This window comes from Bubalus kerabau, chromosome 1, assembly GCF_029407905.1.
Source record: "Bubalus kerabau isolate K-KA32 ecotype Philippines breed swamp buffalo chromosome 1, PCC_UOA_SB_1v2, whole genome shotgun sequence".
Taxonomy (NCBI): Eukaryota; Metazoa; Chordata; class Mammalia; order Artiodactyla; family Bovidae; genus Bubalus; species Bubalus kerabau.
Genome location: NC_073624.1, coordinates 132,701,039 through 132,727,436, shown reverse-complemented (window position 1 = coordinate 132,727,436; position 26,398 = coordinate 132,701,039). Strand labels below are relative to the sequence as shown.

General features: G+C 40.0%; 1 protein-coding gene across 4 annotated transcripts in view; it reads right to left on the bottom strand.

Annotated features, from left to right (window-relative positions):
* MTR (5-methyltetrahydrofolate-homocysteine methyltransferase) overlaps positions 1-26,398 on the bottom strand; it is a 123,354-nt gene that overhangs the window by 82,909 nt on the left and 14,047 nt on the right. For 3 of the 4 annotated variants that reach the window (XM_055588981.1, XM_055589000.1, XM_055588989.1), the window contains exons 3-13: positions 20,785-20,874; positions 18,077-18,146; positions 15,977-16,069; positions 14,509-14,615; positions 12,156-12,215; positions 11,278-11,372; positions 7,892-7,992; positions 6,812-6,873; positions 5,716-5,783; positions 3,219-3,298; positions 489-601 (exon numbers count right to left, since the gene is read on the bottom strand). In XM_055588981.1, coding sequence (XP_055444956.1) covers positions 489-601; positions 3,219-3,298; positions 5,716-5,783; positions 6,812-6,873; positions 7,892-7,992; positions 11,278-11,372; positions 12,156-12,215; positions 14,509-14,615; positions 15,977-16,069; positions 18,077-18,146; positions 20,785-20,874 — 939 coding nt within the window. Of the gene's footprint in view, positions 1-488; positions 602-2,994; positions 3,030-3,218; positions 3,299-5,715; positions 5,784-6,811; positions 6,874-7,891; positions 7,993-11,277; positions 11,373-12,155; positions 12,216-14,508; positions 14,616-15,976; positions 16,070-18,076; positions 18,147-20,784; positions 20,875-26,398 lie in introns of those variants that run through there. The other variant, XM_055589010.1, reaches the window with a different exon arrangement.

Genomic DNA, 26,398 nt, shown 5'->3' with positions numbered 1-26,398 from the left:
AACACTAGGGCAAAACTTTTCAAGGCAGGACCTATTCTTTCTTTTGTGTTTGCTTGTTTATTATAGTTTACAGTGAATAGAATCAATAATACCATGCTGGTCAGTATCTGATGTGGTCATGAGAATATAAATAGGAATTTTCTTGGCTTTCCGTTTCTTTAAAGGATTTGTGAGAAGCTGAAATGAACAGTATCTTCAAACTTTTAAAATTTCACAATTAATAGAAACAGCTAGAACCTGGGTCCCTCCCATCTCATCCCATTTCATACCTCGAGTGCATTTTTTTAACAAATATCAGCAAGAGCAGCTTTGATTTTTCGAAGCCTCATCCTCCCACCAGCCCGGCCGGCTGCAAACACACGTTACCATTCTCACACTGTCTGGTAGCTCTGCTAACAATGCTATCAAAGGCAGAGCAGCTTTGTTTACATGCTGTCTTAGCCAAAATACACGGCGGATGCCTCAAGGGTCTTATTAATGATGCTCACTTCATAATTTCCTGCCATGATGAGTTTAGCAAATCTCCTGGATCCTGCAACGTTACAGCGCTCTCCAATGTTAACAAAGTTGGTGTATGGTCCAATCCTGAAGGGCTCTAGACCTTAAAAGGAGAAGTATTTTGAAATTTTTCTGAAAATACATGTAATGACAAGAGACAGAAAACAAATGTTGTCATGAGATAGAAGAGAAGTTTCTATGCCACATCCCATCTGACTAGCTAGGCATGGCCTTTTCCCCTAGGGATATTTAAACACAGTACAAGTCTCTACGTTTACAACCAGAACTCTCAAAAGAAGAAATATTTCAGGGTTGGAAATTGCAAATTTCTCTAAAGAGCTGAATCGTAACCAGCTCTGAGTAACAAAGCAAAATTATCATCATATTCTTAAGTAACCAAGAGTCTGGGGCAAAAGCCATGAGGTTAGAATCTAAAGGAATGCTCCCCAGCTGTCCCTTCAGACATTGGCTCGAAGCCAGATGGAGTAAGCTTTCTTAATCCTACCAACAGTGTATTTAGAGTTTTATCTCATCTCTTTGATCCAGAGGGCAAGAACCAATAATCAGCAAGGCCAGACAGGGTCTCGAGGAAGGACTCGGGCTGAACGCTGGGAGACAGCTGACCCTGGGCGAGCCACTTAGGCTTTTTGCTCCTCCTTTCTTATTTGTCAAGGGACAATAACATCTCCCTGTTAAAGGCTGATTTAGCGGCAAATATCAGATAATTACTATGGATATGTTACACTGAGGAAAAAAGCAACATGCAGTATAAAGTACTACCAGAGGACATGACCTTTAACTGTTTTTGTTCTACTTAATATTTACAGTATTAGGAGCAGAAGCCTTGCTAGATGGTCACAGGCAGGCTCTGGGGACAGTCAGCCCCGGGATGTAAGCCCTGTACAGCCATTTTAGTCAGCACCCCAGGGGACTTGTCTCGGAGGCTTCAGCTTACCAAATGGCTACAGGTCTTTTGTTCCCTGACTTGGAAGACTATCACTTCCCAGTTTGGGCCAGTGATTTCCTTCCCCATTGGTACCATCCTCACGGTCTCATTCCCCCCTGCCAGCCTCAGGGCATCCCTGATCTTTAGTTAGAACCTGGAGTTCCCAGGGCACACTAGCAGGCTGCCAACATTTAAATGCTGGAGAGGCCCTACTGCCTTGCTCTAAAAGCATTTCACACAAAGCACTTCTGATCTATTATGAATGTGAAGCATCTGACAGAAAAACTACATTTACTCTCAAGCCTGCAATTTATAAAAGAACAATTAAAAAGTATCTTTGATGTTATTCTTCTAAAATCTGATTGAAGGTGTTTTTTTAAAACAATTTAGAAATAGCACATGAAATTCAAATCAGAAGAAAGAATTCTTTCATTCTTACATATAGAAACTCTTTTTAAAAATAGTAACTAAATAGTTATCTCCTATTTTGACTGTGGCGAAGGTTAACCATTTTAACTTAGTCCTTGGCTGAAGTGGTTCAGATGGTAAAGAATCTGCCTACAATATGGGAGACCCAGGTTCAAACCCTGGGTCGGGAAGATCCCCTGGAGAAGGGAGTGGCAACCCACGCTGATACTCTTGCCTGGAGAATTCCGTGGACAGAGGAGCCTGATAGACCACAGTCCACAGAGTCGCAAAGAGCTGGGCACAACTGAACAACTAACACTTTGGCCGAAGTAAGATCTAAGGATGAAATAAACTATTCCACCACACCTCTCTCTGATAAAAGCCCCCTTTTCAGGGTAGGGGGTGTATCATAAATCACAAATCCCTCTTCTTCTAATTTCATCCTATCTTCTGGAGAATAAAAAGGAAAAAAAGGGTAGACTGAAGAGGTATATTTTTAACTCAACTTCATCTCACTCACTGGGATTAATTCTATGCAGTATGTTCTGAGTGAAAAAAGTAGGTATTACTTTTACTGTAACTTGTACTTTATTTCACTTTTCTTAGGAGACGTATGGAACAAAAATACATCAGTTTAGAGAAATGTTAAATTCTCAGTTAGGGTGCATAATTCCTCATGTGTGCTATTTGTAGGTTCTTCAAGAAACTGTATATACATTTTCCTTTTTGCTTAAAGATATTTTCTAAGAATACAACATTAAAGTGTTGTGGGAAAAAATAAAAAATTTAAAGCTCTTTTTCTAATTGTTGGCATGATAACCTATTTTACCAACACTCTTTTGAACACTGAAGCTTATCCTGAAAAAGGGAAGCTGCCTACCCCACAGGGCTGTTGAGAACAAAACAGAATAACAGATATTACAACTCTTTGTAAAGTCCTGAACACATACTCAACATAAGAGCAGGTCAATAATATTTTAGAAGCACATAAAATTTTCTAGGAAGAGACTACCATCATTAAAAAACCTTGAGCCTGGGCTAGATTTTTTAGCAACTACAGCAAATCTGACAATTTAAATTGTTAGGCTGTGCCCCACGTACATTTTCAAAGCAGTGCACAATAATTCTGACCAAGGGCCTACCTGTGCCTTCCTTCACATTTCCCTGAAGTACCTTCCTGCTCCCATCCCTAAAAAACACAATGGGTTCTTTGCCAGAATTTAAGTGCCAAGAAAAACACATAGTCTTCTTTGACCTAATAAACAAGTTCCTTGACATAAACATCACTACCACGTAGACTAAACATACAAACTTAATCTACAAACAATTTCTGAAATTATAAAAATATCACATCTTTACAACTTACCAGACAGTAGCATATGCCCTTCAAAAACAGTGGCAGGTGGAACTCTAGGCTTACAGTTTTTCACAGCTTCAGCAATTTCTCTGAGTTAAAAGAGAAAACACAATATCCATTAACTCAGAACAAAATTCAATTTAGCTGTTTTCCAGCTATGACATTAAGTCTGTTTAACATAATTATATACCTAGTTCCAAATGTGCAGCAGCAATTGTGCTTTTTAGTTTTCTCAGTAATGCAGAAAATGAATCTATAATATTTCACATTTCTGTATCTGTCCCGTCTGCTGTGTATGGACTGGACCAGTTTCTATGCTCAGACGTGAACCTACAAACATGCACCTACAGATATGAGACCGTTTACACAAATGCATACAGCAAATCTCCTCTACCTTTCCCAAACCTGAAGATGTCCTTAATCCACACAGTAATTTAAAAGAAAAAAAAGGCTTCATTGTTGAGAAGGAAGAGTAAAGAGGAGAGGAGATGCCTAGAGCAAAGGAAATTAAATCCTTTAGGTATTTTTTTTCAAGCACACACACACACAGTAGAGAGGATTCAGAGTAAGACATCACTCAAACTCCAAAATAACTACTCCTGGAAATTTGTTTTAGTTATTCATACTCTTTGGAACCTTCTCGGCTTCAATGAAATATGTCTCTTATCAGCCTTGAAAAATCTGCCTGCTCTACTAAATTGATCAGGACCAGTATGAACCATTCACTACAGCCCCCTAAATTAATATGTGAATGACAAAATAAAAGCATCAAATATACATATACAGAGATAGATAAACAGACACAGACACAGACACACACACACACACACACACACACACACAGGTATTTTTGAAGCAACTCTTTTTATAAAGGAGGAAAGTGAACGTGCACGTCGCTCAGTCATGTCCGACTCTTTGTGACCCCACGGACTATACAGTGCATGGAATTCTCCAGGCCAGAATACTGGAGTGGGGAGTAGCTTTTCCCTTCTCCAGGGGATCTTCCCAACCCAGGGATTAAACCCAGATTTCCTGCCTTGCAGGCAGATTCTTTACCAGCTGAGCCACAAGGGAAGCCCTATAAAGGAGGCAATAACCTTAAAAACAAAAAGAGATCCAAATATAAGCTATCCTCAATTATTAATAGCTTTCAGATAGTATTTAAAAGATGTTTAAAAAATTATAGACTCTTAATAGAGTCTATCACAGAGGTCAACAAAAGCAGCACAACATTAGGCAATTCACAAAGTGAACATTTTATAGGTATGAAACAGACGCAGAACAGTCAGGTGACTAGCTCAAAATATGATCATCAGTCTCTCTAGGGAAAAAAAAAAAAAAAAACCAGAAACAGTCCTCAACTATATTTTACTCCAATTGTTTTTCAATTCCAACCCTCTTTATAAGAGGATTAATCATGAAACTGCAGGGACTTAACCATACCCTTCACCATGTCCTGTCTCACACTCCCTTCCTTAACCCTCAACAACTTGGATTAAGCGGTGACTGTGCCAGGCAAGGTGAAGATACTCTTCTTGACCTCTAGGTGCTTGCCGCTTACTGTCTTTTCTGTCCATGAAAGAATCTAGTGGAGGCAGGTATTTCTCCACATATGAGCTGTCCTTCCTTAAGCATTGGAAGTGAACACTGGAATATTAATCAGGTATTTAAAGCTACAGTGTTAAGATAGCTAGCATTTGCTTATAATAGTCTAAAGGGGAAAACGAAGTTACAAAATAGATAAAATAAGAATAGCAAAATGCTGAAAATTATGAAAATTACATCTTAGACACATGCCGCCACCGCCGCCAAGTCACTTCAGTCGTGTCCAACTCTGTGCGACCCCACGGACTGCAGCCTACCAGGCTTCTCCGTCCATGGGATTCTCCAGGCAAGAACACTGGAGTGGGTTGCCATTTTCTTCTCCAATGCATGAAAGTGGAAAGTGAAAGTGAAGTCACTCAGTCGTGTCTGACTTTAGGGACCCCATGGACTGCAGCCTACCAGGCTCCTCCATCCATGGGATTTGCCAGGCAAGAGTACTGGAGTGGGGTGCCATTGCCTTCTCCTTAGGCACATGGGATTTCATTTTATTATTTTTGTATTTTATAAAAATTAAAGTATCCTAGTTTGCTAGGACTGCCATAATGAAATACCACAGGCTGAGGAGTTTAAACAGCAAGATTCATTTCTCAAAGTTTTGGAGGCTAGAAGTCTCAGGTCAAGGCGTCAGCAGGACTGGTTTCCTCTCCTTGGCTTCTAAATGACCCTCTTCTCCTTGTGCTTTCACAGGGTCCCCTCCTGTGTGTGTCTGTGTCCTCACCAGTCACACACTGGATCAGGATCTATTCACATGACCTCATTTTATCTTAATTACCTGCTTAACCACCCTACCTCTAATTACTGTCATATTCAGAACTGGGGATTAGGGCTTCGATTTATGAATTTTGAGGGGGACACAATTCATCCCATAACAAAAAATTAAACACTTAGAAGTGATTATCACCTGATATGATCTGGTGTCGTACCACAGCATCCGCCAACTATGTTGACCAAGCCATCAACAGCAAAATCCTGCATTTAGAAAAAGTTTCAGAGAGCTCATCTGAATTCTAAGTTCACCACCATCAATTTACCATCAATTCAGCATTAATTCTAAGATTTCCTGAATAACTAATTTTACATTTAAAAGCGAGCTAAACATATTTGACTCTAGATATAAAGCCTTCACAATACTCAGATACAAGGTTAAAAGCAGAGAACAGTTCAGATGAAATGCAATGAGACATCTGCCTATCTGATCATAATAAAAATTTCTTTTACCCATATGCTGAGCAGAATGAATGTGAACTGAATAATGTATTGTCCAATAACATCTAAGTTATTAGTACTTAAATTTAAATTCAAATGTTGAAAAAACCAAAAATTCAGTTCCTCAGTCACAACAACCACATTTCAAGTACTCCAATGATCGCAAGTGATAGAGGTTACATAATGCATAATGTGGGTCGGGAGTTTAACCACAGCTGGTCTGAAGGAAAAGATAACCGAGAGGGAACTCAAGGAACTGAGAAGTGACAGTACTGAAAAGAGCATCTACATAAGGTACTGAAATCATAAGAATTAAGTCAGAAGAGGAGACAATGTCAATAAGCCAGAAGCTAAAAATCCAAGGAATGAGGAAAAGAGACCCAAGGGTTAGAAATAAGGAGGACTTGTGGGCAATACGGTTTTGTGAACCAGGACTTCAAAGATGGAAGGTGTATGGAGAGAAGGAGAGCGGGGGCAATGACAATGGGGAGCAAAGAGATGTCAACGCCACCTAGCAGTTTGGTGGGTGGAGAAGACCACTTGGGAGGGCTCAGAGGACGAGTTTCAATTAGTTTGGGTCTGACCTCACTGAGAATCCACTTGTTTCCACTATGAGAGGGATGCTGACAGCAAGCCCCTTCCTCTGCCTCCATCATATTCATTCATCTTAAGCTTTTATTTCTTATATACATATTGGGTTTTCTTTAGAGGCAAAGTCTACGTCTAAATATTCTAAATCAAAAATTCCATTTCTTTATCTCTTAAAAACCAAGTGAAAGAGGATTCGTGACCTTTAAATGCATGGCCATCACGTGGGGAGTTTCATCATAGTCACCGAAGGTATTGGGAAGACCTAAGAAAGCATATTTCAACCATTACTGGAAATCTTCACAGACAGACATAGTATTTGTAAAGGCTTTAGGTTAAAAGGTTAGAAAACTTTTTATTTAAAATTAAAGCAAGATTACTTAAAAAAGTAAGAATTCATAATATTGAACATAAGTACAGAGACAACATATCAAACAACAACAAAATCACAGAGGAAAATAAATATCCATTATTTCTTTTCCATTTCAAAGAAAAGCATCACTACTACATGGGACTGAATTCCTCTACCTCTAGCCCTCCCCTTCCTATAAAGGAAATTAATTCTAGTCACCTAGCTGCCAGGGGGCAAGGTTTGAGGGAGTACCACACATCCTTTGAACTATCAAGCACCAGGCATGCAATTAAAAACAACCAAAACACAGCCCATCCCCTTTCAAGTAAGTTTTCCCAAGACTTCAGCATCTAATCACCCAATTTCCTGTTTTATTTATTATCCACTTCTAGTTATCCTATTCCTAATGCTCAAAAACATACACCAGGAAATCTGGTTAACCCAGGATGGATTATCAATATTAAAAGGACAGCTTAAAAATTGTCTACATTTATCTTAGGAATTTTTATATACCATAAATTTGAAGTCCTAACTTAAAGAGAGGAAAAGTAACAGGTTCTTTATCTGCTCATTTGTTGATACAGTAGAACAAAGAGGGCTCTCACACAGGGTCTTTGCGCCCATCCCTTTGGCCATGCCCACATGGCAAGCACTGCCACCAATCCCAAGACTGGTCAGTTAAGCAATGAGGCTTCATTCCCCCAAGCTCTGTCCACTTCTGACACTTTCAGGCTGAGCCAAACTGTTCTTTTATATCTAGATGGAAACAGTTGTCCAGACCCAAATATTCTTCATTTAAAAAATTCCTATTAAAAGCTGACTATATCCTAAGATCTACAAAACAAACTCTTTTAATCCAGATCTGCTTCCCTATCTACTCAGGTCTTGTGTATCTGGATTCTCCTATGTATGACTCCCCTGAAACACATACCTGCATTGGGATAACAGAGAACATAAGATGTTGTACATTTTCCAATTGTTTCAATAAAAGGTCTCATTTCAGCTGCACCCAGAGCACAATTTAATCCAATGCTGAAAAACAAAAAGAAGAGATTAGAAGCACCCTCTTTTATTCTAAATATTTATACACATACAAAGTTATGATGAGGAAAGGAGTATATTTAAAACCAAGCAGATAATAAATCTCTTGATTTGAAGCACATTTAATTCAGCTCCAGTCAAAGCCACCTCACTGATGTTCCCTGCAGCACTAAATATTTCTGCCCATGTCTCCAACAGATGATCTTACAGCTTAAGGATCCACACTATAAATAAAAAAATAAGTTCAGTTTCATCACTGGTATACCACGAACAAAAATATCTGCAAATTACCACCACTAATAAACATTGATTGGAAAGCAATACTGAAGAGAAAGAAAAAGGAAGATCTTGCAGGTAGATGGAATATTAACTGTATATGGAAGCCACTTTGGGAGTCTAGAAGACCAAGACTTGATCTTGGACTTAGAATTTGTCCTCTTATAAATTAAGTGGGTTTACTTGTAACCAAGGAGCTCTGTGTTTTGCAAATGAAACTTACTGCAACTCAAAACAGATCAAAGCAGAGCTGCTAAAACCCCTCCAAAGCCACTCTCAGCGGGAGCTGCCAAGGCCTTCAGGAATTCAAGAATTAACTTGACTGGGACTATGTCATCTTTTATTTTTTCATATTTAACTTTTTTTCCCTTTATTATGATTTCTTAGTGCAATGTGATATACTAGATTAGAACCTGGAAGAGAAAAAGAACAGTGTGGAAAAACTTGAAACCTGAATAAAGTGTGGAGTTTAGATAACAGTAATATGCTTTTAGTTTTGCTAAAAGTATCACAGGTAATGCAAGATGTCACATTAGAAAAAACTAGATTAAAAAAAAAAACTAGCTGAAGAGCACACAGGAACTCTGTGTACCATGTGTGCCACTTTTATGCAAATCTGAAATTATTCCACAATAAAAAGTTTATTTAACAAATTCACAACTCCCATTTGTGATAAAAAAGAAAAAAACTCCTAGTTTACTAGGAACAGAAGAAAACTTCTCACACTGGATAAAGCACATCTATTTGGTGATGTAGAATTAAATGTTTTTCGCACAAGATCTGGAACAAGGTAAGGATGACTTCTTTCACCTCCTGCTAAAGGTCATGCTGAGAGTCCTAAGATGGAATTAAGAGAAAATGGAAAATAAAAGGTATGCAGATTGGAAAGGAAGAAACAAATCTGTCTTTGTTCACAGGTAAGACTATCTATTACTATTTCAAAGAATCATCTAAAATGCTCTTTGAACCCAAACCGTAAAGTAGAAGGTTCATATACAAAAGTTAATTGTTTACCTAAACACTAGCAATGAGCAATTGAAATCTGAAATACAAAACATAACACTTTACATAACATATTTACAATGGCACCAAAACAAATGAAATACTTGTGTATAACTTCAAAACTCTGATGAAAGAAATCAAGGAAGATCTAAATAAATGGAGATATATCCTAAGTTCATGAACAGGAAGATTTATTATACTTAAGACCTCAATTTTTCCCAATTTTACATACATTCACACACATCAATTAAAATCCAGCAAGTTATTTGTGAATGTCAATGAACTGATCCTAAAGTTTACATGAAGAAGTAAACGACCCAGAATTGCTAATACAATTCTTGGAGGAGAAGAACAAAGTTGAAAGACTGATACTACCCGACTTCAAGATGCATTAAAAAGCTAAAGGAATCTCTGGCATTGATGACAGCACAGAGCAATGCAGCAGAATAGACTCTAGGAACATAATCAACTGACTTTTGACAAAGAAGCAAAGGCAATCCAATGGAGAAAGGACTATCTTTTCAAGAAATAGTGCTGGAACAACTGGACATTCCCATTTGACAACTTAATCTAGACACAGATCTTACATCTTTCATAAAATTAATGCAACATGGTTAACTGTAAATTGCAAAACTATTAAAGATATAAATATGTATATAAAGATTACACGAGATAAATCTACGTGACCATGGGTTTGGCAATGAGTTTTAGATTCAGTACCAAAAGCAGGTTCCATGAAAGAAAAATAAATTGATAAGCTGGACTTCACTAAAATTAAAAACTGTGTCCAATGAAAGAGCAGACTTTAAGAGCATAAGAAGACAAGCCATAGGCTGGGAGCAAATATTTATAAAACACATATATGGTATTCAAAGTTGTTGGTTTTTTTTTTAATTCTTAAAACTCAACAATAAGAAAACCACCCAACTCAAAAAAAATAAACAAAAGATCTGAAGAGCAAACAGCTACCTCAAGGTGTTGTTGCCAAAATTAAAAGAGCATAAAGCACTTAGAACTGAGCCTGGCACACAGCAAACTCCCAATAAACATCTACGACTCTTATTTTTATGGCCACACTATAATAAAAGTTCACAGAGCACTCTGAGAAGAACATTGACCTGGGCTGGTAAGTGAGGGAAGGGTCCGTGGAGAGGACCCTAGGGATGGACTTAAAAGGCTCATGTGTGGGGGTGAGAATGCAGGGCAGGCACAGCCTCCAGGCAGTAGTAGTCCAGGCATGGACAAGGCACAGGAAGAAACTGTGTATACTCTAAGAGCTTCCATCTCATCACCATTTTGATCAGAAAAATATAGAGATATCTTAAAATACAATGCAAAAGCCATGTTAATTTTTAAAAATATTTATATATATTTTTGGCTGCGATGGGTCTTAGTTGCTGCACTCGGGATCTTCCATCTTTGGTTTAGCATCAGAACTTTGAATTGCAGCATGTGGGATCTAGTTCCCTGACCAGGGTTTGAACCCAGGCCCCTTGCATTCGAAGTGCAGAGTATTAGCCATTGGACCACCAGGAAAATCCCAGCCATGTTAATTTTAAAGATAAAAATCTAAGTTTTAGAATTCCTACTGTATTCCAAATTAGGCTGTTTCACCTTATTCCAAGCTAGGCTGTTTCTGGTTGCTCCACAAGCAGAGAGTGAAAAAACCTTGCTGTTTTTAAGTGCTGATAATAGATTTAAAGTGTTTTTACTGGGCCAAGGCAGTCTTAAACTATAAGGGGAACCTTCACAGACAAAAAGGCAACTCCCTGGCTTGTCCAAGGAGTATAAGAACTCTCCCAGTAACTCAAATTGATTCATTTAGGTTGTCTTCTGATGTCCTCAGGGCAGTCAGAATGTACCTCAAGGAAAGTCAATATTTCACACAAGTGATACCGAGGGAATATGAAGAAGCAATTCACTCCCAGGTCACAGGCTGTAGTCATTTGAAGAGATGAACCCCAAAAGGAATGGAGGCAGGAAAGAATGATCACTCACCAGAGTGGGTCTGCATGAGACACGCTGATGACAAATGCCTCCCCAGTCTGGCCAGAGAGAGTCCGCCCGCTTTTATCAACAATTGTCCCTGAAATCTGAATTCAAAAAGTAAACTCAGTCAACCACATAGACTTAAGAATACAGTCTCAAAAACAAAATAAAATTAAGAAGCTTTAAAAAAAAAAAAAACAAACAAACATGAAAGAGAACTGAAGTACTCCAACTTTAAGGCAACACTGTTTAACCATGGTTGGAAACAGATGAGTGCCCAGGGGAGAGGTTGGAAAGCCAAAGAAACAGAGAAAAGGGAAAGTCAGGGAGGCAAAAGCAGTGCCCAAAAAAGCTTTAGGATTTACACCACCAGTCCCATTGGAGAGGACTTTCCACAGACATTTAAGGTTATCCTGGTCTCTTGCTGTTCAACACCTGATTCGTCTAACAACGCTTGTGAGTTCTAATCTATTCTCAGCAAGCAGTGTGGGCCTGCCTAATGCATCAGTGAACTGGCAGTCTGCTGTCTCTGGTGGTGGACGCTTCATGGTCAGCTTCAAGTCCGTCCCTCCTTGGGTCCTAGAGACAGTGAGCCTTTGATTCTGGGGACCAATTCAGCCAGGCTTCCTTGGAATAGCCTGCCTTTCACCAACCACCTCTAGATTCGTTGTCTTCACATTTCCACAGATAAGACTACTATTGGTCTGAAGTGGTGGTAGGAGGGAGGTAAAGAGAGGAAGTTAAAATAGTTGGTTCCTAAAGATGATCAATACTCTCAAAAGTTCTGTGTCAGGAAAACTAAAACCCCACCCTCAAAATGATGATATTAAAAAAAAAAAAAAGAAAAAAACACACAAAATTCATCATGTGAATACTTTAGGACTTACAAAGACAGGCCGGGGAACATACTCCTCTTCAAAAAGTTTTTGGACTGCAAACAAGGCTGCCTGCCAGGGAGAAAAAGGACATCTTTGTTACCAAGAGACTGTGTCAAAGGTCACAGTCTAACAGGCTGATCAGAATGTTCCTTTTACCAAGGCCTCTTCAGATAAGACACATATCACGCTCTCTGGGGAGGAGAAACAAGTCCTCCATGTGACATACAACACCCACACCCCCTTCTCAAGGTAACACTGTACATATTCAGTTCAGTTCAGTTCAGTCCCCCAGTCATGTCCGACTCTTTGTGACCCCATGAACCGCAGCACGCCAGGCCTCCCTGTCCATCAGCAACTCCCCGAGTTTATCCAAACCCATGTCCATTGACTCGGTGATGCCATCTAACCATCTCATCCTCTGTCGTCCCCTTCTCCTCCTGCCCTCAATCTTTCCCAGCATCAAGGTCTTTTCAAATGAGTCAGCTCTTTGCATCAGGTGGCCGAAGTATTGGAATTTCAGCTTCAGCAGCAGTCCTTCCAATGAACACCCAGGACTGATCTCCTTTAGGATGGACTGGTTGGATCTCCTTGCAGTCCAAAGGACTCTCAAGAGTCTTCTCCAACACCACAGTTCAAAAGCATCAATTCTTCAGCACTCAGCTTTATAGTCCAACTCTCACATCCATACATGACTACTGGAAAAACCATAACCTTGACTAGACGGACCTTTGCTGGCAAAGTAATGTCTCTGCTTTTGCATATGCTATCTAGGTTGGTCATAACTTTCCTTCCAAGGAGTAAGCATCTTTTAATTTCATGGCTGCAATCACCATCTGCAGTGATTTTGGAGCTCCAAAAATAAAGTCTGACACTGTTTCCCCGTCTATTTCCCATGAAGTGATGGGACCGGATGCCATGATCTTAGTTTTCTGAATGTTGAGCTTTAAGCCAACTTTTCCATTCTCCACTTTCACTTTCATCAAGAGGCTCTTTAGTTCTTCTTAGCTTTCTGCCATAAGGGTGGTGTCATCTGCATATCTGAGGTTATTGATATTTCTCCCGGCAATCTTGATTCCAGCTTGTGCTTCCACTGTACATATTACAACAAAACAAACGCTGACTGGAGTCCACCCATGAACTAATATTTCCCCTGAGGAAGAGCTGAAGAGCTACTCTTTTTCTTCCTTCTCTCAATCAAAACTAAAAAGACGTAAATATGAAGCCTCTACTTCTACGCCTCACATAAACAAGGTAGGTACATGAACCAACAGTGTGCTGCTGCTGCTAAGTTGCTTCAGTCGTGTCCGACTCTGTGCGACCCCATAGACGGCAGCCCACCAGGCTCCCCCGTCCCTGGGATTCTCCAGGCAAGAACACTGGAGTGGGGTGCCATTTCCTTCTCCAATGCATGAAAGTGAAAAGTGAAAGTGAAGTCGCTCAGTCGTGTCCGACTCTAGCAACCCCATGGACTGCAGCCCTCCAGGCTCCTCCATCCATGGGATTCTCCAGGCAAGAGTACTGGAGTGGGGTGCCATTGCCTTCTCCGAACCAACAGTGTATGTCACTGCAAAAAAGAATATGAGCTAGAATGGGTTGTAAAGACACGAATGCTGTGTTAATCTGTACTGTCCATGTTTTCTTAAGTTCCAAGACCAGAAACTAAGGTCCTCTATGCCCAAAGCTCTTCCATATCTGAACCCACAGACAGAGATACTGCATACATAAAAACTATAGTAAGGTAGTATTTTTCACCTATTAGAGTGGAAAAGATCAAAAAGTTCAATAGAGAGGGTGTGGTGAAAGCAGCAGCGTTCCTGTGGGCTGCTCGCTGACTGGAGGATAAATGAGTACAATCTTGGAGGGTGGAGATCAAAAGTAACAGTGCCCAGACTCTTTAACGCAGCAATTTCACATGTAGAAATTTATACTCAGAGACACTGTCAAAAATGTATGCGTGAGGATAGCTACTTTTTATTCCACACACTACGTACCTTTGTACGTATGTAAGGAATACAAGCACATACGCACACTCACACATATACTTTTCTCTGAATGGAATCTCCATAGGGCCTCCACACCAGGAATAGCAGTTGTCCCTCAGGAAGACAGCTAGATACCCAGAGAATGGGGGCAGGGAGGATATTTACTTTTTATTCCATACATTTATCTTGAATTTTAGAATCGTGCATATATAATCTGACCTATGCATCCATGCACATACAGTAGCTATACATGAAAATATTCAGTTTCATAATTAAAAAGTTCTTTATATAAAATAATAATATGTTATATTTCCTCACTTCATGAGGGAAGCACCCCAACCAGCACCCCAGATCAGCCCCCTTTTCCTCCTTTAACTCACCTTGGCATTGGCGGTATCAAAAATAGTTTCAATGAGTAAGATATCCACTCCACCATCCAGAAGCCCTTTGGCCTGCTCTTTGTATGCTTCAACAAGTTCATCAAATGCTGCAGAAAACCAACCACACCCAGGACATCAGTCATCAATATCCTTTGAAAGCCCAGGACACACCAAATTTAGGCCTGGTTCCAGGTGAACTACCTATTGCTGGTTTATATGCACAATTGAAGGGCAACACCACATTTTATAAGAAACATGGCAGTGATGGAAGTTAAACCAGCAAACTAAACACAGACACTCCTAAACACTCTGCACACAGGCTCACTTCCCATATGTGAGCAGAGAACAAGACACTGACTGGGTAGGGAGGGACATGATTTCTTGAGCCCTGGCTCTTACTTTAAGATCTTTAAAACAGATCTTTCCAGGGATGGTTTTAATCAATCAATTCAGGGAAGAGTGTGAGGAATAATTAGAGAAACATGTCACACTGATGTGGATTCATGACTGGTCGAGTCACATTCTCTCACGCCCTCTGGGGTAAAATGTGGTTCTATCGATTTTGCGCCTGTCCTCTGACACCAACTCTGTCAGAGAAGAAACCTGGCTGGTGTGCAATTTCAGTCTCAAACACAAAAGGGTACAATCACTCCTGGGTAAACTTTTCGTTAAAAATGTCTTATCTATTTACATCTCAGAGGTTATCCCACTCCCCATTTTATCTCTCACGCAGGAAAGGAAAGATGCACATATATTCAATAGAGTAGCCTACTTCATCTTACATAGTGCAAGAGAGGAAAGCTCTCCACTGCCACACTAAGACCAAAAGAAGCTCCAGCCACAAGTCCGCCCAAAATGAGCAAGTCCTAGTGGAAAAGTGTGGTGTCTGGAACCAAAATCTACAAATCACGCTTGCCTGAACTTGTCTTTGACACAGAATTCATTACCACACATGGTATTACTATTTGGCTCTGACCGTTTAATTCTTTTTGTTTTTTTCCAGTCTAATGCTTAAAACTGACCTAGATTTCTAGCCTTCTCATAAAATTTCAATGCAAGTATGCTTACAGATGCTGGTGTATGATGGTAGTCTGTTTATAACTGCTCCCTGACAAATAAAGTGAGGTCTAGCAGGCTACTCTATAAACTGACCAAGGCCTAGTATCTGTATTTGCTCAACTTCTCAGTTTGAAGTTTCATTTTGATTGGTTTTATTTCCACAGCTGATAAAGAAGCCCAAACACAACAACATGGATCTTTGAAAGCAGACTCAAGATAAATAATACTAATCCAATGACTAATAACAGCTCACTTTTATTTAAATGTCTCCCACATCCAAGGGACTGCTAAGCCCTTAAGTCACAACAACCCCTAAACAGAAGCTGGCACTGGCCCCATATTACAGAGGTAAAGACTACTGAAACACCGAGGTACTTGCCCAAGGTCAATGATTGTATATGATACTCACTGATGTTCCTGTAATCTGGTCTTTCCACAGATGGCGACACAGAGAGTGTCTTGTTAGTTGGACCCAGAGCTCCTGCCACATACCTCTTAATTCCTTTGGGAAAAGAAAAACAAGTGTGAAACGCCTAAATAGCTTGCCCTTTTTGTTGTGAGTCAATAGGCCATCAGATTTTCCCTAGAACATAGGAATACAATCTTTTGTCCATCACTCTGATATTCAGAAAGCACAAAAGCCTCACTTTTTCCCTTAATTCAACAACAAAACTTGACCTCACCTGAACTACAAGAGGCTATTTATAGTTTTTACTCACTTAGTAGACAATTCATAGATTTTACTGCAAATAGATATTTGATTATGAGGGCCGTCCTGGACCCCACTGGGGAAATTATGAGACATGAAGTATGTGCACATGTGACCTCCAAGCCAATGCAAAAAACCTGAATTCTCATATCTGGCTCCAAAGAGTTTCAGTTAGTAATCCTTTTCTCTCAATCACAGCCACGTGAAAGTGAAAGTCATTCAGCCACGTCCAACTCTGCAATCCCATGGACTGTAGCCCGCCAGGTTCTTCTCTCCGTGGAACTCTCCAGGCAAGAATACTGGAGTGGGTTGCCATTTCCTTCTCCAGGGAATCCTCCCAACCCAGGGATCGATCCCAGGTCTCCCGCATTGTAGGCAGATTCTTTACCATCTGAGTTACCATGGGAGCATCACCACAGCTATGCTTGGACAAATTCTCTCTTCCTACCCTTAAGAAACCTTGAAGGTCATAAACATAGGTTCTGCAAAATTTCCTCACAAGAGCATTGATCTTGAAACGCTCCCCACTGCTGTATTGCAGGGCCTTTGCAGGGGGAAAATATTAAATCACAATGAATAATTACAAAGCCTGAAATTAAAGTATGAAGGAGATCCAATCTTACTTTAATAGCTCTTTAAGAACTCCTGAATAATCTTTCCTTTAGGCTAGAGTCCTGGTGCTCCTAAGAGCCTGACATGTTGTGTTCATTTACATATCATAACAGAAGCAGGGGGTGCACTGCTCATCACTTGTGGTGATTTTAACTAAATGGTTATGTTTTACCATTTACCAACCAATCGATAACCCAGCCTTTAGCAGGTTACAATATTGTTTATCCAGCCCCTCCACCCCCCCCCGCCAAGCTGGACAATAATGTTGGTATAAGAAAAACACTCTTATCTTTCCCTGCTTTGGCTGACTGAATATCCTCTGCCCTGTGATTCTATTGGGGCAATAGTCTATGCCCTTCCATATTTAACATTATCTCTCAGAAACAGAGTTCCTATAAATTGCTTCAGTCTTCATTAGTATGCTGTGTCTAACTTCCTAACAATTTTGCTTTACATCTTTCCTGTTGGCAATAATTTCACATTTCCAAATCTTAAGGGGTTCCATATATTTCTTCTATCCCTTTCCCGCCCTCAAAGCCTCCCCTCCAGCTGGTGCCCAAGTGTTCTTGTGGCAGCCAGCCAGGAGGTGAGTTATTTTGGGGAGCCATTTTTCAAATCCCAGCAAGACTGACTCTACTGTCACCCTCTTTTCTGTGCTACACAATAGCGCCTTCAAAGACATTAGTGGCATGAAGTGGAAAACACTCCAAAGACAATCTCTCTTTACCTAGGTAAGGAAAACCTCAAGGATGAGGGTCGCTTAAAAGGGATAAGATCAAATATCTTAATGATCACCACTATGACCACAGCAGTCAGTTGCGCCTCAGTAACCTGAAGATGTGCTTCTGAAGGTGGAGAGATCATCTTAGCTGTAAACGCATGGGGAATCCATGGTACCAGCTATAAAATTAAGATATAACATCGAGTAAACACAGAGCAGGAGACAGACCGATGGAGACGGGGTCAATTCAGAGAGATGCTGAATGCTTGATTATGAAACTGCAGGGAAGTTACCTACAAACAAATACATGATGGCATCTGCAGTGTTGCTGTAGGCCAGCTGTCGCGGAAGCAAAGAGGGCAATAAGCACAGATTATTACAGCTAAGAATGTCAAAGGAAGCAGCTTTGGTTTTTTGTTTTGTTTTTTAAAGAAAAAAAAAAAAAAAAGGAGAACAAGGTTCCTTACCTGTCTGGAGAGTTATGTCCTCGGCTGCTTTTCTGGCCACTCCCGCAGAGCACGTGTTCATCCGGTAGGCCTAATACATCAATGGCAAGGGTTAGTTTGTCCTTTTTCTTCCATAAAATAAGTAAGGAATTCATGACCTTCTAAAACTCAATTTTATTCAATAAGAAAATGCAGAGTGAATTAATTTGAGGTCTGAATAAAATCTTAGCCAATAAGGCCTACCAGCTGCCCCAGAAATGAAGGCAACAGGAAAGGCAAGTCTTTGGGAACTACTTTTACGTTCCTCCCCAAAACCATGAGCTAGCTGGCAATCTCTGGACATCTGGCACATCAGAATAAGCTGATGTCACGAAATACGCTGAGAAAAAAAAAAAAACAGTAATGGGAAAATCACAGGCTTCAGAGATAGGACACCTGGGTTCCAGAACCAGCTCTGTCACCACCTGCCTAGGCAGTTCCCTTAGCAACTCCCTCAGGCCCTGGTTCCTTTCACCATACAATGGTTAGAGACAGTGGGTCTGCACTTTTTGTAGATTATTAACCTCTAGAGGATCTGGAGAAGGGCCATGAACCCTCTCATTATGACTAAAAGGCAAGCATACACAAAGGTCCAAAGCAGTGTCCACAAGTTCTATTGAAATACAGTCAAGCCCATTCATTTACGTGCTATTACTGCTCTCGCATTATAATGCCAGTGTTGAGCAGTTGCAACAGAGACTGTATGTGTCAATAAAGCTTAAAATATTTACTGCCTGGCCTTTTATAGAAAAAGTTTGCCAATCCTGCCCCAAAATAACACAAAAGTAATTATGACACAATTTCATTTTCCCTTGATAACCCCAAAGGCAAGTGATTTCACAAAGCCCCAACACTGAGGGAAATCAGTGTCAGGGCACTCAGGACTACATGCCTGAACATAGAGGCAAGTCTGGGAAAAATTCTACCCAGAAATAGGAATCTCAGCCTCTACCACCTATTTTCATCAGGTTTACAAAAACTGAATATGGAAGCATTGTGTTGATTAAAAAGAAACCAGATCCTTTACCCCACACCCACTAAGATGCCTGCTAAGAGGACAAAACAAAAACAAAACCAGGGCTTCCCTGGTGCTCAGTGGAAAAGAATCCAAGGCAATGGCACCCCACTCCAGTACTCTTGCCTGGAAAATCCCATGGACAGAGGAGCCTGATAGGCTGCAGTCGATGGGGTCGCTAAGAGTCAGACACGACTGAGCGACTTCACTTTCACTTTTCACTTTCATGCACTGGAGAAGGAAATGGCACCCCACTCCAGTGTTCTTGCCTGGAGAATCCCAGGGACGGGGGAGCCTGGTGGGCTGCCGTCTATGGGGTCGCACAGAGTCGGACACGACTGAAATGACTTAGCAGCAGCAGCAGCCAATGCAGGAGATACGGGCTTGATCCTCTAACCAGGAAGATATCACATGTCTCAGAGCAACTAAGCCCATGTACCACAACTATTAATTCTGTGCTCTAGAGTCCAGGAGCTGCAACCACTGAAGCCTGCACTTGTCCTGTGTCTGCAACAGAAGTCACCGCAATGAGAAGCCTGAGCACCAAAACTGGAGAGCAGACCTCCCCCTCGCTACAACTAGACAAAAGCCTGCACAGCAACGAAGACCCAGCACAGCCAAAAATAAATAAATAAAATTATTAAAAAAAAAAAAAGAAACAGGACAAATGCTGGCAAAGATGTGGAAAAACTGGAACCCTTGTATGCTGTTGGTGGGTATATAAAATGATGCAGGTACTGCAGAAAATAGTGTGGTAGTTTTGCAAAAAATTAAACAGAATTACTGTATAGCTCAGCAACTCTACTTCTGGGTATACACTCAAAAGATATGCAAGCACAGATGCAAAACAGATTATCTGTACACTGTGCTCAGAGTAACATTGTCCACAACAGCCAAAAGGTAGAACCAACCTAAGTATCCGATAGTGGATGAATGAATAAACACAATGTGGTATATCCATACAATGGAATACTATTCAACTTTGAAAAAGGAAGGATATTCCAATGCATGCTACAGCATGAGTGAACCTTAGAGGACATTAAGTGAAATAAGCCAGTCACAAAAGGACAAATACTGATAATCCACTTACATGAGGCCGCTAGGAACTAAATTCACAAAGACAGAAAGCAGAATGGTGGTTTCTAGGGGCTGGGGGAAGGGAAAATTGGGAATTATTGTTTCATGGGTACAGAGTTTACTGTTTTACAAGATGAAGTGTTCCATGGATAGATGGTGGTAATGGTGGCACAGCAAACAATGGGAATATATGTAATGCCACTGAACTGCACACTTAAACATGGTTAAAATGGTGAATTTTATGTTACATGTATTTTGCCACCATTTCTTTAAAAAAGGAAACCAGATCTGTCACTCAATTTAAAAAGGCTTCACAAAACTGCACACATGGCCAATCATTATGCTTTTATTCAATTACTGCATAATAACATCATTTTTATTTGATTAGCCCTTATCCACAAAAGAAACCAGCTGGAAAATGACTGGGCTGTTATGGTTACAAGCCAAAGAGATTCCAACCATTTCCTCTGTCTGACCACAAACAACAGATAACTAGACATTAGCTTGACCTGGCAGGTTTGGCTGGTTTTCTCACTAGCAACTACCAATAGTAAATGCTCAGGACTATCTTAGATACAAGCAAAAATGAAATCCTTACCAAGTGTTCCAGGCCATAGTCAGCTTGGGCAATAGAAGTGCTGCTGAAAGTATTTGTTTCAATGATATCTGCCCCAGCTAGGAGGTACTCCTGCAACAAGAGAAAGTCATGTCAATGCTATGAGTTACAGAATCCCTGCTTCCTAATAGTAAATTTGCCTTTTCTTCACCATCTTCACCAAATACCTTTTGACTACTTACTAAGTGCAAGGCACTGCAGTAGATACAGGACAGAGACACAAAAGGATATAGGGATTTCATAAAAAGGCATGTGGTATAAATAAAACAGAACTTGAAGTCAGACAAAGTTCAAATGTGGTGTGAACTGAGTTGAGTTCCTTAAACTCTGAGCCTCAGTTTCCTCATTTGAAAGTAGTATAACCCTGCTTCACCGGTGACCAGATGATAGCATAGATCACACATCAAGCTTCTGGCACATGATGGCCCTCAACAAATATTCCATCTGTTCCTCTGCCATGTCCCAGCTTCGGCACAGCTAGGATTCTGTTGAGAAGGGCCCTCTCGCTGCAATCTCAATTCTGACCACAGCTACTTCAGCCCATAGCTCCTGGCCCCTCCGAGCCAGATCAGAACCCTCACTAAACCCCGAGGACCTTGGTGTCCTCCTGTTCTCCCTGTTTGAAATCTTTCTTCCTTGTTTCACTCTGTTTCAATCTGATAAACACTCTGGTGAATTTTCCAACACTGAGTAAACTCCTGATTTTCTAACACTGAGTAAACTTAACCCCACATAAGCAGATAAGACACTGTTTGCAGAAATATTTGGAAAGAAAATCCAAGATTTACACACTTTTAAGTCACAAACAGCCTAAATACTCATCAATAGGGAAACAGCTAAATAAACTATAATATGTCCATTTTATTACATGTTATGTGGCAGCTAAAAAACACCATGTGTGGGGAGTTCCCTGGTGGTCCAGTGGTTAAGACTCTGTTTTCACTGCAGGGGATATGGGTTTGATCCCTGGTCGGGGAACTAAGATTCTACATGCAACAAGCAGCCAAAAAATAGGTAAAGCAACAACAACAACACTGTGTATAAATATCTACAAATATGGAAACATCTCCAAAAATACTATTCAGTAGAAAAATAAAATTAATATGACACCATTAAATTTAAAATATACACACATACAAATAGTATTGAGTTTTCTAGTATACACAAACGCATAAATGCATAACAAATGATTTGGAAAGACATACACCAACTAGTGTAAGTGGTTATCTCTGGGGGAAAAAAATAGAAATTTGGAGTATTGGTTAAAAGGGAATTTATTCTTAACTATGGGTTCTGTCTTATCAGAACAAATTAAAATTTAGCTTTTCAAAAAAGAGAAAGAAAAACTGAAAACAACCTTAATGCCTAGGAATAAGGTTAAATTAAGCAAACAGTGATCTATGTATAGAATAAATTTGTACAAAGTTATTAAAACCATGTCTCGGAATATTTAATACTCATGGTATTAAAAAATGCAAATTATAAAATAGTATGGAGTAATAATAATCCCAATTTAATTTTAAAAACCCAAATACAGAAAACTAGTCTGAAATATAAATTAAAATATGTGAATGGCAAGTATGTCTTGGTACTGAATTTACAGTCCACGGGGTCACAGAGCTGGACATGACTGAGTAACTGGGCATAAACACACATACTGATATTACAGGTGGTTTTTATTTTCTTTTATGTTTTTCTATCAAGCTAGATATTTTATTTTTGTAACAATGAACACATATTATCTCTATAATTAGGCAGAGAGTATTTCTAAATTCCCAGTTATTTTCTCCAATTCTCCATAGGTTTAAAATTTTTCCATAATATGAAGTTTATAAGGTGTTTTTTCTAGCTCTTCACCTTTTCTCTCCACCTTCTTTCCTGGAATAGTATCCCACTCATGGGCTCGGGATATGACACCCTAAGATTCCAAGCCTATTCTCACCAATTAAAACATGTGTGAGTGCTCTATTAAAAATGGATACGCAACAAGGACCTACTGCGTAGCACAGGGACCTCTGCTCGATCTCACGTGCAGCCAGGATGGGAGGGGAGTTGAGGGAGAAAGGAGACACATACATGTATGGCTGAGTCACTCTGCTGTGCACCTTCAACTATCACAACATTGTTAGTTAGCTATGCTCCAATATAAAACTAAAAGTTTAAGCAATAAAACACGGATGGATGTGGGCAAGCTACTTAATTACTCTGCTCCTCAGGTTTCTTCTGTAAAAGCTGTCAAGATTAAAGGAGGCCATAATGACAACACAGCCAGAGGCTACCTACAGGTGTTTTAAAATATCAGTTCCTGTAGGTCTCAGCCTAACAACAGCAATGAGCTAGGAAATGCACGAGGCATTCACCTGGGGCCTTACCCCCAGTGCTGAGCCAGGGCGGAGCCAATGCCACGGCCTCATGGCCCTAGCGATTCTTATCACAACTGCAAGACACCTCAGCAATTACTATCAGGGAACTTTTGAAAAAAAAAAAAAAAGGTCCTGCTATCCACAGGTCCTGAAGGGTACAGGCATGCCCAGACCACACAGTGAGGTAGCTGGGGGTTGGAGGGAAATAACTGAGAGAACCAGGGTTCTGCCTTCATTGGGATCAAGGTAGATGCTTAGAATATTGTGGGTTCACTCTTTACTGAAGAACTTAAAACCTAACAGTAGGAATTAGGGTTCAGGAAGGAAAAGGCAGGGTCACTCATTTAGGTTACCCAGGGCTTTCTCCAAGAGGAACTTCATGGCTGGGGAAGCCTGGTTGCTAGTCGGTCAGTCAGCAGCCGTTTCATACAGCTGGCAGGGTGTTTACAGACAAGGACGCCTTTGAAATGGATGCCTCCCCAACCAGAAGCTGAAAGTCAGGAACCTACATTCTTAGTGTCAGAGACTTGCACTTTGTATAGAGCCTGGACATTCCATTAAAATTAAGGATCAATGGATCAGCTCTATGGTCAGTAACACTACTAGAAATAACTAAGTGTGAAAAGACCTAGTCTTTTTTCCTTCCTCATCCATGAACACGATATGGTCTCTACATCCAGAGAACTCCAGTGAATCAATATCCCTCACAAATGGGACAGCCAGATACACCTTACTGTATTTACTGCCATTTTGATTCATGTCCCTATCCTGGGAAATTTGCTATTCTTTCTAGTTGTCTATCTAACACAGAAGACAAAGATTCACTCTCTTGAAAAACATTTACTGACTTACTTTGTGCAAGATACTGTTCTAAGCAGTTGGAATTCAGTAGTGAAAAATAGGCATAAATTAGTGCCCTCGGGAAGCTAATGGTTGGGGAAGGGTGGCGATTTCACCAACTGCATGATAAGAACTGATGTTTGTATCCATATTGGGCTTCCTTGGTGGCTCAATGTAAAGAATTCTCCTGCAATGCAGGGGATGCAGGAGACACAGGTTCAATCCCTGGATCAGGGAGATCCCTGGAGATAGAAATGGTAACCCATTCCAGTATTCTTGCCTGGACAATCCCACGGACAGAGGAGCCTGGCATGCTACAGTCCATGGGGTTGCAAAAAGTTGGACATGACTGAGCATACATGCATAATAATTGTAACTGTATCAAGCAATTCATACCCATGATGGCATTCCCAATATACAATGTACTGGAATTTTATAATGCAATTTGACTACATATTAGAAGGCCTAGCAGAAAAACTTGTAGAATCAACCTCTTCAAGAACCAATTTTAAATCTTCTAGTACTGATAATTTCTATTACAACAAAGGAAAGGTATTCCTAGTTTTTCTTAAAATGAAAACTATTCTGCATCTTATCTAGAACAAAGTCTCGACCAGCCAAGAGAAGGTTCCTTCCAGCCTCAATGAATCATTTAATCACTCATTCATTTAAGTGATTTCCTTAAGAAGAGTCTGAAAGGCACCAAAAGCAAAAATAAACAAGTGGGACTACATCAAACTAAAAAGCATCTACACAGCAAAAGAAACAAGCAATAAAATGAAAAGGCAATCTACTGAATTGGAGAAAATATTTGCAAATCATGTATCTGATATGGATATCCAAAATGAAGAATTCATACAATTCAGTAACTAACAAAAAAATACAAACAAACCAATTCAAAAAAAATGGGCAGAATACAGGACTTCCCTGGCAGTCCAGTGGTTAAAGACTCTACACTTCCACTGCAGGGGGTATAGTTGGATCTCTGGTCAGGGAACTAAGATTCTATATGCAGCATGGCATGGCCAAAAAGGAAAAAATGAGCAGGAGACTGGAACAGACATTTTTCCAAGGAAGACATACAGATGGCCAACAGGTTCATGAAAAGACAGTCAACATTACTAACTGCAAATCAAAATCACAATGAGATATCAGAGCTCACCTATCAGAATGGCTTTTATCAAAAAGACAAGAAATAACAAGTGTTGGTAAAGAGATACAGAAAAGGGAGCTCTTGTGGGAATGTAAAGTTTGCACAACCTCAATGGAAAATAGAATGGCGACTCCTCAAAAAATTAAAAATAGAACTACTATATGACCCAGCAATTTTATTTCTGGGTATTATCCAAATAAAACAAAACCACTAACTCAAAAAGATAGAAGATACTTAGTTGATCCTGCCAGTAGCATGCTTGTTTCAAATATTAAGCCATGCATGTCTAAGAACACACGGTCAGGACAGTGAAACTGTGAATGGTTCACAGACTCAGTGACGGTTCCTTCGGTTGCTTGCTTCTCTCAGAAAGCCCGGAGATAAGCCCATGTGCTTATTGGTACCTTATCTTTGACAAAGGAGGAAAGAATATACAATGGAGAAATGGTAGTCTCTTTAATAAGCAGTGCTGGGAAAACTGGACAGCTAGGTGTAAAAGAATGAAATTAGAACACTTCCTAACAACACACAAAAATAAGCTCAAAATGGATTAAGGACTTAAATGTAAGACCAAAAACTATAAAACTCTTAGAAGAAAACACAGATAGAACACTCTTTGATACAAATCACAGCAAGATCCTCTATAACCCACCTTCTAGAGTAAAATAAGAACAAAGATAAACAAATTGGACCTAATTAAACTTAAAAGTTTTATGCACAGCAAAGGAAACCATAAACAAGATGAAAAGACAACCCTCAGAATGGGAGAAAATAATTGCAAATAAAGCAACTGACAAAGGATTAACCTCTAAAATATACAAGCAGCTCATGCAGCTCAATATCAGAAAAACAACCCAACCAAAAAATGAGCAGAAGACATGATAGACATTGCTCCAAAGAAGACATACAGATGGCTAATAAGCACATGAAAAAAATGCTCAACACCGTTTACTATTAGAAAAATGCAACCAAACGTACAATGAGGTATCACCTCCCAACAGTCAAAATGGCCATTATCAAAAATCAACAAACAGCAAATGCTGGAAAGGAGTGGAGAAAAGGGAACCCTCTTGCACAGTTAGTGCAAATATAAATTGATGCGGCCACTATGGAGATTCCTTAAAAAACTAGGACTAAAACTACATATGACCCAGCAATCCCACTACTGGACATATACCCTGAGAAAACCACAAGTCTAAAAGACACACATATCCCAGTGTTGACTGCAGCATGTTCGCCA